The following is a 26,496-nucleotide window of genomic DNA, read 5'->3' on the forward strand; positions in this document are numbered from 1 at the left end:
GGATTTCTACTACTGTCCATCCAGTCTTAAAATGTACACTGCTCTGCCTGCAAGGGGAAGAGACCTAATTTTCCTCTGTTGTTCCGTGTAATGAAAGGTTGGCGTTTCCTGAAGAGATCTCAGAGGGGTCTGCTATATTAAGAGAGTTCACCACCACCGATCGGCGTACACTGACCTGTAACATTCTGCCATTTTCGATCTTACACCATTGACAACGAATGCCGCTGCTCTTTAAAAAATGGTAATTTATCACCCAAAAATATTTATGTAAAATGTGCAACGACACACCTAAAGAAAGACCAGTCCACCCAACAGTGATAGTTTATTTATTGGTGGAGGCTGGGGGGCCCGAGTCAGTCTCAGGCTTCCTATAGGCCTCAAACTCGATGCGTTCCAGTCCACTCGGGAGGTTGGAATGTTCGCTCCCACCTGTGTGTGTGGTCCCCCTCTTCATGTTACATTCATAATCATTTTAATAAAATCCAGGAGCGACGGTGAGAGCCCCTCATAATGGAAATATCTGGTGTGCAGACCCAGACTTGGCAAATCAGCACAGGGATGGTGGGAACCTCTCATAATGAACAAAGCAAGTGTGCAGGCCTGATAATTCATCATAGGGATGGTGGGAACCCCTTATAATGGATAAAGCAGGTGTGTAGGCCTTAGAACTCATCATAGGGATGGTGGGAACCCCTCATAATGGGCACAGCAGGTGTTCAGACTTGGGAGCTCAGTGCAGGGATGGTGGAAACCCCTCATAATGGACAAAGCGGGTGTGCAGGCCTGATAATTCATCATAGAGATGGTGGGAACCCCTTATAATGGACAAAGCAGGTGTGTAGGCCTTATAACTCATCATAGGGATGGTGGAACCCCTCATAATGGGCACAGCAGGTGTTCAGACTTGGGAGCTCAGTGCAGGGATGGTGTAAACCCCTCATAATGGACAAAGCGGGTGTGCAGGCCTGATAATTCATCATAGGGATGGTGGGAACCCCTTATAATGGACAAAGCAGGTGTGTAGGCCTTAGAACTCATCATAGAGATGGTGGGAACCCCTCATGATGGGGATAGCAGGTGTTCAGACTTGGGAGCTCAGTGCAGGGATGGTGGAAACGCCTCATAATGGACAAAGCGGGTGTGCAGGCCTGAGAATTCATCATAGGCATGGGGGGAACCCCTTATAACGGACAAAGCAGGTGTGTAGGCCTTAGAACTCATCACAGGGATGTCGGGAACCCCTCATAATGGGCACAGCAGGTGTTCAGACTTGTGAGCTCAGCACAGTGATGAAGGGAATCCCTCATCATGACAAAGCAGTAGTGTAGACCCGGGTATGGTGGGAACCCCTCATAATGGGCACATGATGTTTGCAGACCTTGGAACTCAGCGCAGGGATGGTGAGAACCTTTCATACTGGGCTCAGCAGATGTGCAGGCCTGGGAATAAAAAAAAAAAGAAAAAAGGATGATGGGAAGCCCTCACAAGGACACTGCAGTAATGTGGATCTGGGAACTAAGCACAGGGATAGTGGGAACCCCTCATAACACACACATCAGGTTTGCAGACCTAGCAACTCAGCACAGGGATAGTAGGAACCCCTCATAATTAGAGATGGTCCCGATGTTCGAGTCAAACGTAAGCTCGACTTGAACATCTGGCGTTTGCTTGTTCGTAGAACAAAAGAACATATGGGGTGCTCGTGGGACGTTCGTACGCCGATGAGTGCCCTCATAATGCACTGCAAGATCGTGGTACATTAACGGCTGCTGATTGGTTTAATCATGCACCTGAACTGCATGCTTTGGCCAATTACAGTGCAATGTACTGTCAGAACCATGATTGGCCAAAGGCAGGGTGCCTTTGACCAATCATGGCTCAGAGGCTAAGTCCATGCCCCACACTATATAAGGCTGCTTACATGGTGGCCGCATGTAGTGTTAATGTGGCGACTGGAGAAAGATTAGGCAGGTTAGTTAGTGGATAGAGCATGTAAGCAGTGTAGTATATAATACAGTGCAGTCGGTGTACAGTATATAATACAGTGCAGGCAGTGTACAGTATATAATACAGTACAGGCAGTGTACAGTATATAATACAGTACAGGCAGTGTACAATATATAATACAGTACAGGCAGTGTACAATATATAATACAGTGCAGGCGGTGCACAGTATATCAGGGCTCAAAATTTCAAGTCCTGAGCTACAAGCCAGGCCTTAAAGAGGAAGTAAACCCTAATGGGTTTACTTCCTCTTTGTTTCCCTGTAAAGGTAAAGCATAATGGGTTACTATGCATGCGCCGTAGACAGTAGTGCCTATCTTTTTATCTCCTAAACCTACACGGTTTAGGAGATATTTCTTGGACCTACAGGTAAGCTTTAATCTAGGCTTACCTGTAGGTCAAAGTGGTCTGTAAGGGTTTACAACCACTTCAAGGGTTACTCACCCCCAGTTGTCCCACCCCTAAACATGCCCTCATAAATTTTCATGAAATGATACGTAAATGTTTTATGCAGAATTAAGTTAAACAAAATAAAAATTAATAACTTTATCACATCAATGCAGCCTCACCTGTGCCCATCAACGCAGCGTGACCAGTGCCCACTAATGCAGCCTCACCCATGTCCATCAATGCAGCCTCACCTGTGTCCATCATTTCAGCATCACCTGTGTCCATCATTGCAGCTTCAACCGTGCAGCCTCACCTGCGTCCATCATTGCAGCTTTACCTCTGTCCATCATTGCAGCCACACCTGTGTTCATTATTGCAGTCTCACCCGTGGAAAGGGGGCTGGCCAGATCATCATGGCCAAAGAGAGTGTGGAGGATGAGGAGAGCCAGCTTGATCACAGAGCTGGGTTTGCCCGCTGTAACAGCTTACATTAGAACTGCAGTCCGCGCATTGCCATACACAACAGCTCCGCCTTCCTGACCCCGCACCTGTGACGGACAGAATGCCGGTCCATTGCCAGGGCGTGTTCTGTCTGTTTGCAGTCTCTGTCTGAAGTGGATCAAGTGTGGCCAGAACATCAGCCGCTTGGGCATCACATGCTTGATAAGACATATGATGACCCGCCATGCAGTCCATTGGCAACAGCACCTGAAACACCCACATCATAAAAAAAACGCAGACTTCTCCTTCCTCCTCGTCTGGGATCTCAATCCCTACTATACCTCAAGTCCTCTCAAAAACCTTCACTGAGGAATGAAGGTACAGCAATAGGTGCCACAAGTACTTGCACCCAATCTGTTAACAGTACACCACCTGTTGATTTCACCAGGCAAATTCCACTACCCCAGTTGCTGAACCGTAAAAAAAAAAAAAAAAATACTGTACTGTGCCAGCCATCCAGATGCTCCGCGTCTAAATGCTAGCTTGGCCAAATTGCTAGCACTATAACTGCTGCTTTTTCATCTGGTAGACTCTGCCCCTTTTCATGAATTTGTGGAATGTGCTGTGCCACAGCGGCAGGTTCCAAAAATACATTTATTTTCACGTAAGACCCTTTCTGGCTCTGTACCGTCATGTGGAAGGCAATGTTTTGGTCTTGTTGGACAGGGCAGTCAGAAGCAAGGTTCGCATTACCACTGACTCATGGTCCAGCAGGCATGGTCAGGGACATTACATTTCCTTCATGGCACATTAGGTAACACTGCTGGCAGCTGGGAAGGATGCAGGACAGGGTTCAGTGTTGGAGCTTGTTCCGCCACCACACCTCCAAAAAGCTGGTGGGGATTCTGATACATCTGCCTGCTCCACTCCCTCCTCCTCTTCTTCCTCTATGGCCACTTTTGCTGAATTGTCTTCTGAACCAGCAGTGCTGCCTAAGCGTTTAAGAGGCTACGCAAGCAGTCAGGCTAAAAGATGACATGTGGTGCTTCGGTTGGTCTTTCTAGGGGACAAGAGCCACACTGGGGCAGAGATTCTGTCAGCTCTGCAGGGGCAGGCTCAGAGGTGGTTGACGTAGCCAGGAATGGTTGTATGCGACAATGGCACCAACCTTCTCTCCTCCCTCCAACAGGGACACTTGAAATATGTTCCATGCTTGGCACACGCCCTGAATTTGGTGGTTCAGCGTTTCTTGAACAGATACCCAGGCTTACAAGATCTTCTGAGGCAGGCCAGAAAAGTCTGTGGCCATTTCCGACAGTCATACAATGCCAATTCATGACTGGCTGACATTCAATGGGAATTCAGCCTGCCCACCAACCGCCTCATTTATGACATGCCCACCAGGTGGAACTCAACATTGGCAATGCTTCAGCAGCTGCACATGCAGCAGAGGGCCATCAACAAATACCTGTGTGAGTATGGCACAAGGACAGGCTCAGGGGAGCTTGGCCTGTCCTGTCACCATTTGAGGAGGCCACATGGATTGTGAGCAGCGACAATGCATGCATCAGTGACACTGTCCCTCTAGCCTGCCTGCTAGAGCACACGCTTCGTGGCATCATGGACAGGGCACTTGAGGCAGAACAGCAGGAGGAAAAGGAGGACTTCCTTTCCTCTCAAGGCCCCTTTTATGCAGATACCATTTCTGCAAGGCCACCAAACACATAGGAGGAAGAGGAGGAGGATCATGTCAGCATAGATGTGGAAGATAACACAGCAGTCTTCAAGAGATGGTTTTCATTCCCAATACACCCAAGGCGCTGTATGTGGTTGGGAGGAGGTAGTTCCTGGCAATGTCATCCTTTGTGACCCAGAGAACACAGAATATCATGCCTCTTCATACGTAAGCTGTATGGGCTCCCTGATTCTGCAAAGCCTGTGAAAGGACCCGAGGATTTGTGGTATCAAGGAGAGGGATCATTACTGGCTGGCAACCCTTCTTTATCCATGTTACAAGGGTAAAGTTGCAGAGAGCATCCTACCTTTGCAGAGGGAGCAGAGGATGAAACATCTTCAGGTCACCTTGAAGAAAAATTTGTGTAACGCCTTTCCAGACCCTGGGAGGTTACCATGGACAACGTATTTCTGAGGCTTCATTTGGTCAGAGGAAGAGTGGTGGAGAAGGTTGCTGGCTGACCAATTCCTTTAAACAATTCTTTAGTCCTCAGCTCCCAGGGCTGATAGATTTAAGCAACCATCAGCAGTGTCTGCCTTATATGGTGCAGGAATATCTAGGGGCAAGAGCAGACTTGGAGAACGTTCCAACTGTGCATCCACTGGGTTACTGGGTCTTGAGGATGGCCCACTGGCCAGAACTTGCTCAATATGCAATCGAGCTACTGGCCTGTCCTGCATCCAGCAGGCTTCCTGAATGAACATTCAGTGCTGCTGGAGGGTTTGTGATGGATCAAAGAGTGCGCCTGTTCACAGACTCCGTTGATAGGCTGACGTTTATCAAAACAAATCAGTCCTGGATCAGAAGCTATCAAGCCCCTGATGCTGATGTAACTGATTGAATTTGCTAGGGATCTGTGATCCCTTGAAGACTGCCTATCCTATTCCTGAATCTTGATTATGCTAGCTTCATACAATATTTTTGGTTTAGGGCACCACCAAGACCCAAGGCCTAATTTTTCTACACCTGTTTGACAGGAGCATGTAATTTCAATTTTTTTTTTTTTTTACTCATTTTTAACAGCATGTTCCTGTGCCCAACAAGAGTAACTATGAGCAGTTACAGTGTTCAGGTACCACCTGGGATGGGCGAACGGTTTGGGTCGAGCATAAGTTTGGCCTGAACATCGCCCATTTAGGTACTCGCATAACACCTAAACTTTCTGGGCACTTAGTGGGATGTTCGCCCACCGAGCACAGTCAATAGGTTGTTAAGGCTTCCCCGCTAAGAGCTAAATTTAAAAAAAAATATTGTACAAGAATGTAAATTTAAATAAATTGGGAGAAAAACCAGCATGGGGGGACCCTTTGGGTCTGGTATGGTTTTTAACCACTTTCCACCAGCACATTGCAAAATGATGCCAGCAGCAACTCTCCCTCCCTCCTGCAGCCCATTAGATTACCCGAGTACCTATCTGCAGCCCCTGCCTCATAGAATATACGTTGGGGTGTTTTCTTTCCAAAATGGGGTAATTTGGGGGGTTATTTGTACTCTACTGACATTTCAGGGACTCAAGAAATGATAGGCCGTCAGTATATCTGGTGTTATCAATTTTTTATAATCTGCACCATAGCTTGTAGACTCTATAACTTTCACACAGACTAAATAATATAGAATAATTTGGGTTATTTTTTACCAAAGATATGTAGCGGTATAAAGTTTGGCCCAAATTTATGAACAAAAATTACTTATTTGCAACATTTTATAATAGAAGATAAAAAAAAAGTGTTGTTTTTGTTTCAAAACTTTTGCTCTTTTTTGACTTGTTTTTTTTTTTTCTTTTTTGCGATACAACAAAACACAATGGTGATTAAATTATCACCAAAAGAAAGCTCTATTTGGGTGGAAAAAAAATTATACAGATTTTGTTTGGGTACAGTGTTGCATGACTGAGTAATTGAAGCACTGAAAGATGAAAATTGGTCTGGGCAGGAAGGGGTGAACATGCCCAGTATTGAAGTGATTAAGGAGAACCCTATGACAAAATAATTTTTTTTTTTAAAAAGGGCGTGGCCCCCCTCCCCCCCCCCCCCCCCAAATCCATACCAGGCCCTCATGGTTTTTCTATTTTTCAGGTCGGTCAGGTGGTGTGATGGACGATACCGATGCCTTTTTTTCATAGATTTTTCATCTATATATTTATCCAGGAGCCGGTGTCCTATCATATAAGGTCCCCCATCGGAAAGTGTCCGCTGTGTACTGCGGATGCGCAGTACACAGCACACACAGATTCCGAAAATAGCCGAGGATGAATGGCACCTGCGCTGTGAGTCCAGGTTCTAGCCCCACCATCCAAGTGGACATTGGAGTTGCAATATAAAAGAGCCAAGCACAGAGAGGCCAAGCCTGAAGCGTGGCGAGCGAAGCTCGCCCACGAGGGGCCCTCTAATTTTTCCAACCCTATGTCTGCTTTGATGGTGGTGCTACAACCTCCACTCACGGCGCAGGCGCCGTTCATCTTCGGAGGTTTTCCGAAGCTTCTTCTTCGGACACTATATGATGGCAGGACACTATCTGCCAGAACACTGGCAATACATTACTGCCGCAAGCAAGTTTGAATTAAATGTTTTCCTTTGGAAATGTCATTATTTCTGCAGCATGTTCTATACATCGCACAGATGCGCCACTTTACAGGCACACTAAGGGGACCCCCAGACATGATATTTAATTGTTATTGTTTCGCTTTAAGCATTATTGAAATCACTGCTCCTGAAAAATGATTGTTTTAAAAACTTTTTTTGCATTGATACATGTCCCCTAGGGCAGTATCCGGGTCACCATACACTTTTTATGGCATTAATGCATATAAGCCTTTAAAATTAGGACTTTTGATTTTTAATTTTTGTGTCCCATTGACTTTAACAGGGTGCACATGTTCGCTAGAACTTTTTGCCAGTTCAAGGTGTTCTGGTGTAAACCGAACCAGGGGGTGTTCGGCCCATCCCTACTCATAATACACACATCAGGTTTACAGACCTGGGAACTCAGAACAAAGATGTTGGGGACCTCTCAAAATGGGCAAGTAGGTATAGAGAGCCAGGAACTCAATGCAGATGTTTTATATCGACAACATCCACGAAAGCTGAAATATCAATTTTGGGGGAAAATAAACTTTTAAGAATACTCGCACTTGGTTCTGTGAATCCAACCCCAGGAGGCACAGATGCAGCATCCAGAATCTATGACAGGCTGAAATATGTGTACTCGTGTTTAAGGCCCCAAGCGTTCGAGGAAATATGCCCGGAATGCAGAATACCTGTAGCCTAAGTGAACCATCTGTGATATAGTAGCACTTGCTCCTCACAAAAAATGTTTAATAAAAGATTTACTAAATGATAAAAACATGGTGGTTCAGTTTACAATCTCTTATGGACTTTAATATCTTAAAGGGTCCTGTCATCATTACACAGATGTGGAGAAACCAATTGACTTCCCTGAGATCACTAAGCAAAGACTCAGCACTTAGGGCTCATTTACACTTGCCTAAAAAAATGTGGCATTGGACATAATGGCCACCTTACAGTCCTGTTCACACATGTTTGCTGTGCTTAAAATAATATACCCCGTGTCTCTTTCTTGGTGCTTCAAAGCATCTCCAAAACCTCCATAGAAGTCTATGACAAAGCTCACTAATGGCACCTGCAAATTTTGAAGGGTTTAATAGAAAATCAGCATGCACACACAGGGCATTTACCAAGGCTCATTAAAGCTTCAAAAAAACATCAGAAGAGCTGGGGTACTAAAGAGCCAGGGATTTGGTGAACAAGGGTACTAATGAGCTGGTGATCTGCTGAATGGAGGTTCCAATGGTCTGTGGATCTGCTGAATGGTGGTACTAATGAGCTGGAGTTATCATTAGACCCCTTTAAAACAAAAGTCAAAGCATGCATGTGCCCTTGGAGACTTAAATGTATCCCTCCATGGCTGTGTAATGTTAGGCAACGAGTCCACAGAACCCCTCAACCTTAATAATACATGACTTAAGCAATACATGAGAAGTTATCCACTGACTTTAGACAGCAGACTGCCAAAGGGGCCTCTAATTTCTCTCCCCAATTCACATCATCATCACCAGGTAAGCTCCCTATGCTCCTATGTGGGCGGCCGATGGCCATTATGTCGCTCTTGGAGGATCAGTCGGACTCTTTCATGGCAGGAGTTCTTCTAAAGTTGCTTGCACCACTGCATGCCGAACCACTGTCCCTGAAAACCTTTCCACCACAATTGGTGTGGCTGAAGACTATTCCTCATGTTAAATTAAGCCATCATGAAGGCATTAGGGTGAACTCTTTAATCTTTTTTTTTACAGAGGCAAGAGAAACAATGACTGAGCCGTGGTTTACATAATCAATTGAGTCTATAGTACATGGGAGTCCTTGTATATCACAATGGAAGAAGAAGGCCAACCTCCTGCCAAAAAGGTTTAACCATTAAAGGGGTTGTAAAGGTTCGTTTTTTATTTTCTAAATAGGTTCCTTTAAGCTAGTGCATTGTTGGTACACTTACCTTTTCCTTCGATTTCCCTATCTATGTTTTTTTTCTTTGTTTTCTTTGTCTGAATTTCTCACTTCCTGTTCCTCCTCAGTAAGCGAGAAACAGGAAGTGAGAAATTCAGACAATGAAAAAAAACATTTAGAAGGGAAATTGAAGGAAAAGGCAAGTGAACCAACAATGCACTAGCTTAAAAGGAACCTATTTGGAAAATAAAAAACGAACCTTTACAACCCCTTTAAGGATCCAAAAGTGACTACCCCATAATACAGCATATTTTGCTACTTATTGGTGATCTCCTTGTGGACCTGCAACTCTTGCTTACCCCAACCTTCCCTTAAAAGTTCCTACCCCCATTTTTTTTGTTGGTTTCTCATTTTCAGAAAGTGGTCAGCCTTACGTAAGATGGTCATGTCCATGGCATTTACAAACAAACATTTACTGAGACGTTACCCTACTGAGCTGTGTGGCTCTTTGAGAACTCCTATCTGAAGTTGTTGCAAAGTCTGGGAATGTTCTCATTTATCCAGGTCATATCTAGTAGTAATTGGTCACATTTCATTGGAATTGTTCTGTAATGTTGGAGACATTTCGTAGCTAATTTTAGCAACTTCTTTAGTTCTAGTGAGTATCACGCAAATACCCCAAGTAGCACATTAATCCAGGCACCATGGAACGTGTAGTTGTTCTAGTTACAGTACATATTTCCATCACTGGTGTCAGGAACTCTGCATCGTAGTTGATCTTTCGATTCATATGGAGGTGAAACTGTGAATTGATGTCAAATTGTCTGGGTAGACATGTTATAACAGCATTATATGTGGAAGTTCCAGTATGAAGTAACTGCCCTCCTTCAAGCTTCTAGAGCAGGGGTCTCAAACTGGCGGCCCTCCAGCTGTTGCAAAACTACAAATCCCATGAGGCATTGCAAGGCTGACAGTTACAAGCATGACTTCCACAGGCACAGACATAATGGGACTTTTTGCAGTTTCGCAACAGCTGCAGGGCCGCCAGTTAGAGACCCCTGATCTAGAGCAATGTTTCTCAACTCTAGTCCTCAAGTACCCCCAACAGGTCATGTTTTCAGGATTTCCCCTCTGATGAAACGGCTGTGGTAATTACTAAGGCAGTGAAACTAATCAAATCACCTGCGCAAAATAATGGAAAGCCTGAAAACGTGACCTGTTGGAGGTACTTCAGGACTGGAGTTGAGAAACATTGCTCTAAAAGGACCTGCTGTGCTCTTTGTCCAAGAGGTACACCTTCCTGTCCTCGAAAGAATGTTCATCTTTTCCACCTCCTCTAGCACCTTTGGGCACACATTGGCAAGGGGAGCAGGTACCTAGTTTTGACGCAATCCCTGGTCACTGCATTTGATAGCAGCAGGAGCCTGAATCCCTGTGTGAATAAAAAGAGAGGTAGCCTTGACCAGTGCTGGATCTTTTCTCCCCCACACAGGGAAGGGGAGGACAGAAAGCTATAAAATATTTTTTTTTACTTTAATGAAGGGAATGCATTAAGGTTAAAAAACATTTTGGCTTTACAACCACTGTAAGCCCTTGTACACCCGATCGGAGATTCCGACGGAATGTGTCCGATCGGAGCGTTTTGTCGGATACTCCGACTGTGTGTGGTCTGCATCGGACTGTTTCCGTTGGAATATCCATCGGACCAAATTTTTCAACTTGCCGGAAATATTTTTTCCGACAAAATGCTCCGATCGGACATACTCCGATCATGTGTAGAGAATTCCGATCGGACAAAGTGCCACGCATGCTCAGATCAAATTTCTACATCAAAGCTATTGGCTACTAGCCTGAACATAGTCCCGTTGTAACGAAATAACGTCATCACATTCTGAACAATCGGATTTTCCGACAACTTCGTCCGACCGTGTGTATGCAACAGTTTCGGATAAAATCCGACGGATTTGGTTGTCGGAATCTCCAACCGTGTGTACAAGGGCTAAGATGCATTTTTGGGTCCTTTGTGTGCCATCTAGTGCATGTATGAGCACTATTACTGAATCAATGAACTAGATTAACTTGTGTCTTTTTTTAATGTAACTATCACTGTCACTAGTGAAATCAGTGTCAGTTAGGTGTCCCTCCCAGCTAGTGTCTTTTAATGCCAGATTGGCCGCCACTCGATCACAGTCCCACTATCAAAGATCACACTCACTGATCACCGCCATTACTAGTATAGCCTATCACTAGTATATTAGTATCACAATCAGAACAATACTAGTGTCTCCAAAAACGCAGTTTGGTTTTTACCAAAGACATGTGGCAGAATACATTTTGGCCTAAATCTACGAAGAAATAACATTTTTTATTCAACATGTTTTAAGTCAAAAATATTGTTTTTTTTTGTTTTCTAATATTTCAGTATTTTTTCATTTATCTAAAAAAATTAAAAACCTAGTGGTGATCAAATACCACCAAAAGAAAGCTCTATTTTTGTGAATAAAAGGGTATAAATGTAATTTGGGTACAGTGTTGCATGACTGACTAATCGCCAGTTAAATTAGCGCAATGCTGAATAGCAAAAAATTGTCTGGTCATGAAGGGAGTAAAAAACCTTTAGTGGTTAAATACCACAAAAAGAAAGCTCTATCTGCTTAGAAAAAATAAATAAAAATAAGATATAGAATTAATTTGAGTACAGTTTTGCATGACAGTGTAATTGTCAGTCAATGTCACAATGCTAAACAATGAAAACTGGCCTGGACAGGAAGAGGGTTGAACATGCCGTAATGTACTATTGAATAGTACATTATCCGACGATCTGCAAAGGAAAAATGTAATCAAATTCTGCCTCTCTGCTCATGTGGGAGAATTGTCGATTACATTCTCGCTGTGTTGCAGGGCGGGTTTTGGTGTGTTGAAGGACAGTGGCCAGCCCTGCAACACACCCAAATCCAACATGATCGGTCAATTCTCCCGCATTAGCAGACAGCCAGGCAGGCAGAATCTGACGATTACACTCTTCCTTTGCAGATCGTCGGATAATGCCTCAGACGGTCTACACATGCGCAGTGTTGACGTCACGCCTGCTGATCAACATATCAGCTGGAGTGACGTTGCGTACTGCACATGCGCAGATCATTAGAGGCATCATCTGACAGGGATGCACTATTCGATAGAACACCCATGTTCTGTCTAATAGCCAATTCATCAAGATCTCCAATTACGTCATTTCCGGTTACTGTAAACCACCATTAATTGGAGCTTTTGAGGACTTGCCGTTTTGACACAATACCGGCAAGTGGGTACACACTCTGGTACATGAAGACTTTGCTGTTTTGACACAACAGCAAGTAACGAGGAAAAAGTTATCGCCGCGGCAAGGGCGGGCATTTTGTTGGTTAGTATCGGAGCGGACTAACAATATCCGCTCATAACTGTATACAGTTGCCTATGCTGGTTTCCCCTAGGTCCTCATGTGGTTAAAGATCCTTCAGACTTTTACTGACACTCCAGCCAACATCTCCTCGACACATTCCATGGTGATTGGATTTTTTTATAATAATAAACATATCATACTTACCTGCTCTGTGCAATGGTTTTTGCACAGAGCAGCCCCAATCCTCCTCTTCTCGGGATGCATGAAGGTAAAAAACCTTCAGCCTTTACAACCACTTTAAGGTGTCAGTGCTACCCATGTGAATGGAAATGCTTGGGTATGAAGACGTGGCTTTGATAAGCTACAAATGTCTTCAGCATTACAGATCAAGTGCAATTGATTGAAACCAAGAATTACCAGCTTGTCCCAAAAGTCATAAGTGTCCTTGGTCTCTCGTCACACCTTCACTGGTGCAAATACTGATGGGCGATCAGAGAGGTTTTCCTTTTAAAACTCTTGCTGCAAACTGAGCAGGAAAAAGGCTTTTCCCCTGTGTGAGTCCTTTCGTGTGTGGCCAGGTTTGACTTTTGAGTGAACCGTTTCCCGCATACAGAACAAGAATACGGCTTCTCATCAGTGTGGGTCCTTTCATGCGTGACCAAAAAATCTTTCAGTGCAAAAAGTTTACCACAGATGGAGCATGAATATGGTTTCTCCCCCGTGTGGATTAACTCGTGCCGATCCCGACGGGCTTTGACCGGGAAGGGTTTGCTGCAGTAAGAGCAGATGTATGGTTTCAATCCTGTGTGGATCCTGAGATGTTTGACGAGGTCTCCTTTTTGCGTAAAACACTTCCCGCACTCCGAGCAGGAAAATGGTTTCTCCCCTGTGTGAATTCTGAGATGTTTAACAAGATCGCCTTTCTGCGTGAAACATTTGTCACATTCCGAGCATAGGTATGGCTTCTCCCCTGAGTGGAACTTCTGGTGCTGGGCCAGGATGGCCGTATCTGAGAAGGACTTTCCACACTGAGAACACGAGTATGGCCTCTCATCAGAGTGAACCTTTTCATGTTTTACCAGGTGGGCTTTTTGGGTAAAGACTTTGCTGCATTTAGAACAGGAGAAAAGGCGTTCCCTTACATGAATTCGCTCATGGGCAAGAAGTTCTGATCGCTTAGAAAAACGTTCTGCACACTCAGAGCAAGGGAAGTTCTTAGAACACCTCGTTGGACCGAGTAATGGATCCACACTGGGAGGATCGGGATCCAGATCCGGGATCTTGGTGTACCGTCCATCTGGAGAAAATAAAAAGTGGGGGGGACATACAGTGCATTAACCACTACAATACAGGGCACTTTCGCCCCCTTCCTTCCCAACCCAATTTTCAGATTTCAGCGCACTCGCAATTTCGATGACAATTGCGTGGTCATGCTACGCTGTACCCAAATGAAATTTGTATAATTTTGTTTGCACAAATAGAGCTTTATTTTGGTGGTATTTATTCACGACTCCGTTTTTTATTTTTTGCGATATAAGCGAAAAAAAGAGCAGAAATTTGGAAAAAAAAACAATATTTTCTTCTTTCTATTTTAAAAGAAATCCAATAAAATCTAATTTTGTCATAAATTTAAGCCAAAATGTATTCTGCAACATATCTTTGGTAAAAAAAATTTGGTTAAGTGTATAATAATTGGTTTGTGTGATCACGGACATATGTACGCAAATGATCATGTACATATGTGTGCAGATAATCATTGGGACATGTGATTTTAGTGGGACATATGTGGGGGACATGTGTTTTCATTATTTGGGGACATGTGTATTTTGGGGACATGTGTGGGGACATTGTGTTTACACTGTGTGGTGTGTTGTGTGTTTTCACTAGACTGGTGATCAGTGAGTGAAAAGCTGTAAAAAACAGCTCATACTCACTGATCACCAGCTGGATGCGGGGATCCGCTCTCCTCTCATCAGTGACGACTTCCGTGTGAGAAGAGCTGATTGCCTAGCAACTGGCTGTTTGTTTACATCACATGATGGCCGTGATTGGACACAGCCGTCATGTGATCAGGAGGGCCAATAGCAGAGCCCTCCTGCCGATCCGAGATGCACCGTGTCTGGGTGACACAAGCGCATTGGGATCGCGCCGCTGCGCAGGCACGTGCGCGCGCGATCCCCCTACTTCTGAAGTCCAGCCAATTTTGTGAAGGTAGGCCTTGCCGGCAGTAAAAAAAACATGGCCAGAAGCTTTAACCCTTCCCCAACTTACTAAAAATATAATTTTGTCCTAATCGGAGAGCTTCCCCATCAGTTCCTCTCCTGACAGGAACGTAAGGGGGAATCTACTCAACCAGGACATAGATGGTAATAGAAACCTGATGGAGGCTCTAATCCTTCCCTCTTCCAGTTTATACCAATGGTGCTTTCAAACATTATGGAAAAGCCAAACCTACCATACTGCAGTTTAGTATCTGACCAACTTTGTTCTGTAGCCTCTATCAAGAGTGAACAAGGTGATAATATAACAATTTACAAGGATAAATATAATCTAATCCAATTAAGGATTAGTACCACTTGGAGGAGCTCTGGTAGAGATTTACCAAGGCCAATGGAGGGAGGGACCACACAGAAGAGGACTTTGGCTTTGGGTTGACTTTCCAGGCATCACCGTACACTGCCATTGTCAACACCAAACCATGCTGCATCTTTTTCCTCATCTCCACATTTGTTCTGGGTTTGTAAAGTAATGAAGCCCAGGGATTGGCATAACAGCAAAGCAGCTGGAATTTTTATATGGTGGTAACAGCAGTGGCAGGGACTGTTAAGGGCATGTTTAACCACCTGTCAAACGAGCACAGTAAATATACTGCGAATGGGTGGCAGGTACAGACACAACCCACATATATATTCTTGACTGGCCTTCTTTTAGATTTGGGTTTGGCAAATGCGTGCCCCCTGCCGACCTGTGCTGTAATTGGTCACAGCATGAGTTTGGCAGCAGATTTCAGCCAATGATTTAGACTGAAACCTGCTGTTCGGCTGCAGCCAATCACACACAAAAGACATGGATGAGTGAGGTTGGGGTGGAGGACCTGTATAGGCCTGCACAGAGTCCTGACCTTAAGCCGATATAACATCTTTGGGATGAATTTGAGCGGAGACTGCGAGCCAAGCCTTCTCGTCCACATCAGTGCCTAATCTCACAAATGCGCTTCTGGAAGAATGGTCAAACATTCCCTTAGACACACTCCTAAACCTTGTGGACAGCCTTCCCAGAAGAGTTGAAGCTGTTATAGCTCCAAAGGGTGGGCCAACTCAATATTGAACCCTACAGACTAAGACTGGGATGCCATTAAAGTTCATGTGTGTGTAAAGGCAAGTGCCCCAATACTTTTGGTAAAATAGCGTATCACATTTTAATCTTGGGTTTGGATGCCCTTTAATGAAATGGGGGGGGGGGGGGGGAAGAGAGGCTCCTTTATTTGTTTAATGTTCATTACTCACCTGTACCGATCTCTGGAAACATGTCATCCTCTTCGATTTTTACAGGTTCTACTTCATCCTCTTCTTCCTCCTCTTCCTTTTTTTCCTCTTCAGTAATATCTCTTGGCGTCTCCCTGGTGTCTCCGGGGTCTGTGAATAAAGATGAGAGTGAAGCCCCCTGTACTGAGATGTATGAGAGACCCCAGAGAGTGTGTGTGGGGGGAGACTGGTCACGTCTCTTGGCTGGTAACACACAATGACATGATGTGATGAGAAGAAGAGATTTTGTTGTAGTAACTAAACAAGGAGAATCTGAGACTCTTCTCTGGATTGAGACTGCATTAACACCTGAGGGACGCAACGCGTTTGGCACCAAAGTAGCTTATGTACCTTTTTTGACACTGAGCCAAGTGCGCTTTTGCAGGTTTTTTTGTTTGAAGTGCCATTAAAGAAATAAACAAAAAAAAAAAAGGATTGTTGTAGTGATTGAACAAGGAGAATCTGGGATTCTCTTCTCTGGATTTATGTTTATTACTCACCCGTGCTGATTTCTGGAGAAACTTTCTCCTCTTCTTCCTCTTTAATTATTATATGTAATTCCTCCTCTTCACTTTTGATGCATCTCTGGGTGTCTCCGGGGTCTGTGAATAAAGATGAGAGTGAAGCCCCCTGTACTGAGATGTATGAGAGACCCCAGAGAGTGTGTGTGGGGGGAGACTGGTCACGTCTCTTGGCTGGTAACACACAATGACATGATGTGAGGAGGAGAGCCGGAGTCTAATAGAGTCTAATGTCTCCTGACTCCCCCACTGGGCACATACTGTCTCCCCATTACTGTCTACTGACAGAGGAGGGGGGAGGAGAAGAGATTGTTGTAGTGACTGAACAAGGAGAATCTGAGACTCTTCTCTGGATTTAGTGTTTATTACTCACCTGTGCTGATCTCTGGAGGAACGTTCTCCTCTTCCTCCTCTTTAATTATTATATGTAGTTCCTCCTCTTCGCTTTTGACGTCTCCCTGAGTTTCTCTGGTGTCTCTGGGGTCTGTGAATAAAGATGAGAGTGAAGCCCCCTGTACTGAGATGTATGAGAGACCCCGGAGAGTGTGTGTGTTTTGGGGGGGGGGGGACTGGTCTTCTTTATTACTAACCTGTGCGGATCTTTGGAGAGATTTTGTCTTCCTTACATGGCTCATCACCCTCCATATCCGTCTCCTCTGCTTCATCTTTAACATGAAATAGGCTTTTACCCTTGGCAAAAATGAATTAGTCAGTCAGTGTTTTTTTAATAACTCAATCATTTTAAAATTAAGATCCCCATTCCTTCCTACCTGATCCTCCTGAGGGATCTCCTGATGTTCCTGTGTGGAGTCCTGGGAATACAGAGGACGGGGACATCTCTCTGGGGGATTTCTGTTACTGGATCTATCTGTAGGAAACACACACACTGACTGAATACATTGTTTCTATATATTTATATCAGAGGATGTGTGTATCTAGGTGGATCCTCAATACTCTTCTCTCCTTTATAAGAAATGAGGGTCTCCTCTTACCCGGTGATGTGAGGGGCGGTTGGTTCTCCATCATGATATCCCTGTAGAGATCCTCGTGTCCTTCTATATACTCCCACTTCTTGGTACGTGAAAGCTCATACTTAGAAAAAACACAGATCTGTAACGATATGGCTGCAATAGGTAGAATAAAAAGGATATAAATACGGTATGTAAAGCGCCAATAATTTATGATCTTTCAGTTTAACTTCCAATAAATGGACCAAAAACAAAGGCTCAGATAGGTTAAGAAAAGTCTTAAATGGCAGAGAAAGAAGAAATGGGGGAATAAAGTAATGCTGGCCATACACAAGATCTGCACAATTAATCGTTAACCTCCTGGCATCCGCGCTATGGCCGAATGATGGCCACAGTGCGGATGTGAATTTCCGGGAGGCCGTCATATGATGGCCTCCCCTGTGCACACTCCCTGCGAGCGCTGTGATCACCGAGTCACTGATCACTGAGTCCCGCCCCTTACCATGTGATCAGCTGTCAGCCAATGACAGCTGATCACAAGATGTAAACAAAAGCTCGGTGATCCTTTTTTTTTTTTCCTCACGCTGACAGCGGAGGAGAAAAAAAAAGCCAATCACCGGACATCGGTCCCAAAAAGAAAGAGGCAATTATGCCTCATTTATTGAGTAATTATGCCCACAAGTGCCACCTATCGATGCCCACCAGTGCCACCTATCAATGCCCTAGTGGTGCCAATCAGTGCCACCTAGAAATGCTACCTATCAGTGTAACCGATCAGTGCCCATCACTGACACCTATCGGTGCCCATCAGTGCTGCCTCGTCAGCGTACATCAATGACGGACAAAAAATGACCCGTTATAAAATTTTAAAAGAAAAAAAAAACATTTTTTTTTCAACATTCGGTCAGATTTTTTTAAACAAATTGCACAGGTGATCAAATACCACCAAACTTCCCCCCCCCCCTATTTGGGGGGAAAAAATGATACAAATTTCATTTGGGTACAGTGTTGTATGATCGCGCAATTGTCATTCAAAGTGCGACAGTGCTGAAAGCTGAAAATTGGTCTGAATAGGAGGGGGGTTTAAGTGCCCAGTAAGCAAGTGGTTAAAGAATCGAGATTGCGATTCAACCCCACCCCCCATGATCACAGCATTTCCTCGATTCAGAGGAAAGAGTTCTCTGCTCAAGCCGACAGCTGTCAAAGTAAATACAAATAAAATAAAAACAGGCAGCCTGCCAAGTCTATCACAACATGCTTGGGCAGAGATAAAGAGAAACATTGTAACATTTCCTTCTTTCGGATCAAGAATGAACTTCTGTTTATAGATGAGGGCAGTTTAACCACTTAAAGACTAAGCCTTTTTCTGACACTTGTTGTTTACAAGTTAAAATCAGTATTTTTGGCTAGAAAATTACTTAGAACCACCAAACATTATATAGATATTTTTAGCAGAGACCCTAGAAGATAAAATAGCGGTCGTGGCAATATTTTATGTCACACTGTATTTGCGCAGCCGTCTTTTCAAACGCATTATTTTTGGGAAAAAATACACTTTAATGAATTTAAAAAAATAAAAATAAAAACCGTAAAGTTAGCCCAATTTTTTTGCATATTGTGAAAGATGATGTTACGTGAGAGAATCATGATCTTTATTCTAAACGAAAAAAATAAAATGTGATTCTCATTCTATCCAGAATCATGCAGCTCTACCATACACTAGTTCGACCTATTCGACTTTCTAATCATTATTGGGGTAAAAGCGACATTCATATTCAACCACAGTGATGAGGAAATTCAAAGGAGCAAGATAGAAATTTGTTGGAGAAAAATTTCCTAACAGTGTATGTGGTTTTTGAAGTCCCTATGTTCCATAATCAAATGTTAAAAGCAAAGAAACTTTTGAAGAATTTTAGAATGGCATTCATGAACTGATGGAATGTTCTGTGAATTTCTATATGAATCGTTAAAAATCTACTGGTGTATGGCCAGTTTAAGACAATAGAAGGGAAGAGGAGATGATGAGAGGAAGAAAGAAGACTCGGGAGAATTGTGTTGAGGTCAGGACAGAAGACGGGGGGGGGGGGGGGGGTAGACAGAAGAAGGGGAGACCAGGGGGGCAGAGAGGGAGGTAGATAGAGGAAGGAAGGAGGGATAGACAGAGGAAGGGGAGATGGGGGGGGGGCAGAGAGTGAGGAAGGAGTAATAGACAGAGGAAGGGGAGACCAGGGGGGCAGAGAGGGAGGAAGGAGGGATAGATGGGGGGAGGGGGGCAGAGAAGGAGGAGGGGGGTAGACAGGAGAGGGGGGGCAGAGGGAGAGGAAGGAGGGGTAGACGGAGGAAGGGGAGGGGGGGAGCAGAGAGGGAGGAAGGAGGGGTAGACAGGGGGGAGGGGGGCAGGGAGGGAGGAAGGAAGGAGGGGTAGACATGGGGAGGGGGGAAGAGAAGGAGGAGGAGGGGTAGACGGGAGAGGGGGGCCGAGAGAGAGGAAGGAGGGGTAGACGGGGGGCAGAGAAGGAGGGGTAGACGGGGAGGGGGGCAGAGAGGAAGGAGGGGTAGACGGGGGGCAGAGAAGGAGGGGTAGACAGGAGGGAGGGGGGCAGAGAAGGAGGGGTAGACAAGAGGGAGAGGGGGCAGAGAGGGAGGAAGGAGGGGTAGATGGGGGGAGGGGGGCAGAGAGAGGAAGGAGGGGTAGACAGGGGGCAGAGAAGGCGGAAGGAGGGGTAGACGGGGGGCAGAGAGAGGAAGGAGGGGTAGATGGGGGGAGGGGAAATAGGGAAAGAAGGGCGGGGACAGACTGGAGACGCCCCCTGGTGACGGGTGGGGGGAGCTGGGAACCTGACCTATAAGTGTAGCTCTGCCCTGGCTCCCACTATGTATATGTCATGTACAGTCCAGCCTAGGTGAAGTACCCGTTCCCACCCTTGCCCCAAAAGACCACACAATCCCCCATGACTACCACACGTCCATATCCAGTAAGGGGACCCCCTGGCCTGACCATCACCAAACATTATTACCTCTTCTCATAAAGAACACACTCTCCAGCATCACACCCCCTGCCATCAGCTGCTGCAGGCAGAGGGAGGTCGTTGTAACTTTTTGGTGTTTTCCTAGGGAGCTACAGAAAAATGGCCGCCGCCTGCCAATGTCGTGAAAAGGAATGGAGACCGAACTAAGGGAAAATGGCAGCCTCTCCGCTTCAGGAAGAAATGCTTTGTTCTAACCATCGCCCTCTAGCGTTAGCTGTGATTATAATTCAGTAGGCGGGATCTTCTTACTAGGCAGCTCAGGAACAATAGTTTCCGCCCTGTGGCTCTGCACTTCCGCTCTGTGCGTTCCACGACCGCCCAGCTGCTTTCCTGGTTACCATAGTGACGCCCAGCGGAGTGAATAGATAGGCACCTCCTGCTGTAGACATGTTCTGTTAACCACTTGTCTACAGGGACAATTTTCTTTTTAGTTTCTCGCACATTTTTTATTTATTTTTTTACTATAAAACCACGTGAACACCCCAAACGATATATATATATTTTCCAAAAACAGAGGCACTGCAGAATAAAATGGCAGCAACTGCATTTTATGTGTGACAAAATATTTGCGCAACTTTTCATACTATACATATTTTTAGGAAAGAAATACAGTAAAATGTATTTTGAGACACACAAATGAGTCACATGAAAAGATATAAAAAAATATTTACAAAAATGTGAGGGGTGTACTCACCAGGGTTGCCAACCGCTAGTAAATTTACTGACAGTTTGTTAAAATCTGTGATTTTTATTTCAACTACCAGTAAATATCAGGGGCTTATCATTTCATGCTGAGTTGATGTTTTTAGTGTAAATCAAGCAAATTAGTTTGTTCTAGGTCCTAATGAGCAGACGCTATTGTTTCTTTTTAAATTTAAGTTGCCTGAAGCTGCAGTTTGGCTCAGGTTAATTATTCCAAAGTTCTGGTTTCTGTACCAGTTCAGCTGGGTTGTGTTGGTTTCCACTTGACCGTGGGTGTCGCTGTCACCACCGGTGGGTGTAGAAATGCAACAAGACTGGATGCATTGGATACCACCTTTGCTCGGAGATAGCTCAGTGGGAGTGGTTCACACGCTGTGCATTCTGGGTGGGGGTATTTAGGGTACTGACGCCGTTTTGTTGGGTTCCTTTTCCGGGGTTCGCTATCCTGACCTTGTGGCTCTCCTGGCCTTGGGGTGTGTGCTGCATGTTCCTGTGCCTCGGGGCCGACGGGCCAGAGGATTTGCAACTGAAATGTTAGACCCAGAAGTCATGGGGTCTACTGATCCAGGAGTGGTCCTGTGCTATCTCACCTGCGGGGAGAAGCCAAGCGACTGGAGGAATTTTCCAGGAGAGGACCGAGCATCAAGGCTGGTATCTCTGGAGGAGCCGTGAGACTCGGTTGGAGGACGCAACCCGGGTCATCAACCATACAGTATCGCAGGGTCAACTGAAGGAAACAGGTACTGTGTGACAGTTCTTTAACCCTTTCATGACTAAGCCTATTTTTGGCATTTGGTGTTTACAAGTTAAAATCCATATTTTTTGCTAGAAAATTACTTGGAACCCCCAAACATATATATATATATATATATATATTTATTTAGCAGAGACTCTAGAGAATAAAACGGCGATTGTTGTAATATTTTATGTCACACGGTATTTGCGCAGCAGTGTTTTGAACGCAACTTTTTGGGAAAAGGGACACTTTCATGAATAAAAAAAAAAAGAAACAGTAAAATTAGCCCAATTTTTTTACATAATGTGAAAGATAATGTTACGCCGAGTAAATAGATACCAAACATGTCACACTTTATAATTGCACGCTCTCGTGGAATGACGACAAAGTACGGTACCTAAAAATCTCAATAGGCGACGCCTTAAATTTTTTTTATGGTTACCAGGTTAGCGTTACAGAGGAGGTCTAGGGCTAGAATTATTGCTCTCGCTCTGACGATCGCGGCGATACCTCACATGCGTGATTTGAACACTGTTTACATATGTGGGAGCGCGACTTCTGTATGCATTTTATTTTAAAATGAATAAATAGTTTTTTTTTTAATTTGATCACTTTTATTGCTGTCACAAGAAATGTAAACATCCCTTGTGACAGTAATAGGTGGTGACAGGTACTCTTTACACTTCAAAGTATTCAGATCACCGAAAACGGAGATTCTGAATACTGTATATTTTTTTAAAACCGGCGCCATTGGCAGCCAAGTAAACCGAAAGTGACGTCATGACGTTGCTTCCGTGTTTACTATTAGGATACTGGAATGAAGCCGATTACAGGCTTCATTCCAGTTCCTCCCCAGCAGCCGGAGGCATCGAAGCTTGAATCGGTGTTCCCGACTGAGCGGGAGCACCGGTAACAGCGGCGGGAGGTGGCGGGAGGGGGGGACGTCCCCTCCCGCTCCTGCAGCTTTTAGCCGCTTCGGTTGTTATGGCAGGATAGCCAATCGCTCGCTGTAAAAAAACGTTACCGGGATGATGCCTGCAGGTGCGGGCATCATCCCGATATAACCCCCGGAAGCCGAGTACGCAGATCTGCATACGCTGGGCGGGAAGAGGTTAATATTACAAGAAGTTCCATCTAAATTTACAAGTCTGTGGCAGAGACTTTTTGCTGAGCACCTCACCAGCTGCTAGGTTGGTGAGAGAAACCTATCCAGTGGTTGCTGAATCCAGTCTGTGGAAGCTGTTGTCCTCTGGATCGGGAAAATACCTCTAACACGCATAATTACCAGGTACCTGAACTCCCCACAACCCTCTATTGAAGGACTTTGTGTTTATCCCAAATAAATATTGAAAAAGGACTAAGTGTCGGAATTAACATTCTTTGGGCTATTTTCCAACGGGACCCCCTAGGACGGAGAGGAGAGCAGGTGAGGTAATGGTAAGCCCAATAAAAACCAGCAGCTCCTTCGTGGGTCAGTGCTACATAGGTATTGTCAGGCCGCGTACACACGTGCGGACTGTTCGCCCAACTTTGTCCGCTGAACAGTGTTTGGGCGGACAGTCCGCTCGTGTGTGGGCTTTCAGCGGACAGTTTCAGCGGACAGTTGGACGGACAAGGTTTTTCGGAAATTCCGTAAAACTGTCCGCTGAAACCTTGTTTCAGCAAACAGTCCGCTCGTGTGTAGGCTTGTTCGTCAAACAAAGTTGCGCGCATGCTCAGAAAGGATTTTCACGCCGAAAGCTATAATGCAGTGTATAGGACGTCGTATTTTTCGTCCCGTCGTGCGTGCCGTTCACGTCATCGCGCACGGTTTCAGCAAACTGTTCGTCCGTCGTGTGTGGCCATGTCCGTCCATGCTAAGTTTGAGCGGACTGTTTGCCGAAACTGTTGGACGGACAAAGTTGGGCGAACAGTCCGCGCGTGTGTACGCGGCCTTAGTGTTTCCATATCATGTTTATACTGTTTAAATACTCACTGTGTTTGTTTTTCATAGGAGTTGTGTAATTTCTCAGGTTGCCAGTAAAAAATGTACTCCGCCAGTAAATTGTCCATGTTTTGTCAGTAAAAAATGCTGCGGGAAGTTGGCAACCCTGGTACTCACTTTTGTGAGATACTGTACATACACCATTCACAACTTTGTCCTGAGCTATATCTCCAACCTCATCTCAAAAGTTCACCAAAACTATCCTCTTCTCTCTTACTAAAGCCTCCTTATATCCAACTACCTTGTTACCTCCTCCCATGCTCACCTACAGGACTTCTCCAAAGCCTCTTCCATCCTCTGGAGGTCCCTCACCCCACCCACAACTCTGCCCTAAGGTACATCCTGTTGTGCCTTTTAACCACTTCAGTCCTGGACCATTTTGTTGGCCAAAGACCAGACCACTTTTTGCGAAAAAAAAACAAAATTGATGTCTTTTTTTTTCCCCACAAATAGAGCTTTCTTTTGGTGGTATTTGATCACCCCTGTGGTTTAGATTTTTTGCACTATAAACAAAAATAGAGCGACAATTTTGAAAAAAACGCATTGTTTTTTACTTTATGTTATAATAAATATCCCCCAAAAATATATAAAAAAACATTTTTTCCCTCAGTTTAGCCTGATACGTATTCTTCTACATATTTTTGGTAAAAAAATCGCAATAAGCGATTATTGATTGGTTTGCGCAAAAGTTATAGCGTTTACAAAATGGGGATAGTTTTATGGCATTTTTATTAATAATTTTTTTTTTACTAGTAATGGTGGCGATCAGCGATTTTTATTGTGACTGTGACATTATGGCGGACACTTCGGACATTTTTGGGACCACTGTCATTTATACAGCAATCACTGCTATACAAATGCAGTGATTCCTGTGTAAATGACACTGGCAGTGGTTAACCAGTGGGTGGCAGTGTAGGGTTTAAGTGTTCCTAGGGGCATGTTACTAACTGTTGGGGGCTGGGCTTTCTTTTAGTGAACACTGATCTCTGCTCCAATCACATGGAGCAGAGATCAGCATCACTTGTTGTTAGGCAGAACGGGGAGATGCTGTTTACAATGGCATCTCCCAGTTCAGCCGCCCCGTGAGACAATCGCAGGTATGCCCACGGCGATCGAGTCCGCGGGACCCGCGACCGCACTCAAGGGGGTCCCGACCAGCGAAGGCAGGGCGGCATTTAAGATTAGACGTACCTGTACACCAGTATGCCTGCCCATGCCATTCTGCCAATGTACATCGGCGTGTGCTGGTCGGGAAGTGGTTAAGGACAGTTTCCCGCACAGTATTTATTATAAGTAATTTTTAACGAAGATATTTTTAAGATACAAAATCAATCTATATGTCACAGTCTATACATGTGAAACTTATTCACGGAGACGAGTGATCATACAAAATAGTTACATTTATTGGTTGACAAAAAACAAATATTTACATTAAATTAAAATACAGATTGCATTACATGAACATCTTGACAATTAATGGAAACGCCCAAAAAAAATGTGAGTGTAATACCTTGGACTTAATATCACCATGATAACTTCTCGGTAGAATCAATAACCTATTGATAATTGACAATTAAACAGAACGTCTGTATTTCACACATCCAACCGTTACTATACTGCAGGTAAGTAAGTGGTGAACAATGTGAAATAAATTAGACGTTTGTTTGTCAATAAAAGTGGCAACTATGCAAAACTCAAGAAACCAAACCTGGACCCTCAGGATCCAAACAACCGTAGGCCGATTACAAGCCTCAACACCATTTCTAAGATCATGGAGAAAGCTGTAGTACATCAGCTACAACTTCACCTGGATACTCACAAACTCCTGGACCCGCTGCAATCAGGCTTCCGCCCGGGTCATGGAACAGAAACAGCTCTCCTCAAGATTTGGGATGACGCCCTCGAAGCAGCAGATGACGGAGAGCCGTGTCTCCTCGTACTGCTAGACCTAAGTGCAGCGTTTGATACAGTAGATCACAATACTCTACTCGTCCGCCTCACAGAAGTAGCCGGAGTCCAAGACATAGATCTCCAATGATTTGCGTCCTTCCTAGGAAATCGGTCACAGACAGTGAAACTAGGAAAATTCCTCTCCAAAACTCGGGCAGTCACCTGCGGAGTCCCTCAAGGCTCTCCGTTGTCACCCGTTCTCTTCAACATTTACATTCGCCCACTCCTTCAAATCATCAGATGCTCAGATCTCTGCTTCCACTCTTACGCTGACGACACGCAACTTTATTTCCGGATCAATGGAAAAAAAGATCACCAACAACAACTTGAAAACTGTCTCAAATCAATAGAGGACTGGATGACCACCAACTCCCTCCAGCTGAACCAATCAAAGACAGAGCTTCTTATCTTACACCCAAATCATAAGCCCGCAACCAAAACCTCCTGGTCTCCACCAACCGTCTTTGGGCAGACTATCTCCCCAAAGACCAAAGCGAAGAGTCTTGGGGTTATTTTAGACGCACAAATGTCAATGGATGCGCAAATAGGATCTGTAGTCAGTCGATCTCACCATCTGCTGCGCATGCTTCGCAGACTCATCCCTTTTATCCCAAAGAATGACAAAGCAGTGGTAGTTGGAACAATCATTAATTCACGACTGGACTACGCAAACTCG

The 26,496-nt window shown here is 44.7% G+C and overlaps 1 protein-coding gene across 1 annotated transcript in view; it reads right to left on the minus strand.

Moving 5' to 3' along the window:
• LOC143957208 (uncharacterized) overlaps positions 1-20,526 on the minus strand; it is a 165,529-nt gene extending 145,003 nt beyond the window's left edge. Inside the window, exons 1-8 of the mRNA XM_077467352.1 lie at positions 20,437-20,526; positions 17,444-17,575; positions 17,222-17,319; positions 17,042-17,141; positions 16,825-16,935; positions 16,431-16,532; positions 15,913-16,041; positions 12,875-13,703 (exon numbers count right to left, since the gene is read on the minus strand). Coding sequence (XP_077323478.1) covers positions 12,875-13,703; positions 15,913-16,041; positions 16,431-16,532; positions 16,825-16,935; positions 17,042-17,141; positions 17,222-17,319; positions 17,444-17,575; positions 20,437-20,482 — 1,547 coding nt within the window. The 5' untranslated portion in view covers positions 20,483-20,526. The remainder of the gene's footprint in view (positions 1-12,874; positions 13,704-15,912; positions 16,042-16,430; positions 16,533-16,824; positions 16,936-17,041; positions 17,142-17,221; positions 17,320-17,443; positions 17,576-20,436) is intronic.
• Positions 20,527-26,496: the final 5,970 nt, after the last annotated feature.

This window comes from Lithobates pipiens, unplaced genomic scaffold (assembly GCF_037356315.1).
Source record: "Lithobates pipiens isolate NorthernLeopardFrog02 unplaced genomic scaffold, aLitPip1_a1.2 Scaffold_51, whole genome shotgun sequence".
NCBI lineage: Eukaryota > Metazoa > Chordata > Amphibia > Anura > Ranidae > Lithobates > Lithobates pipiens.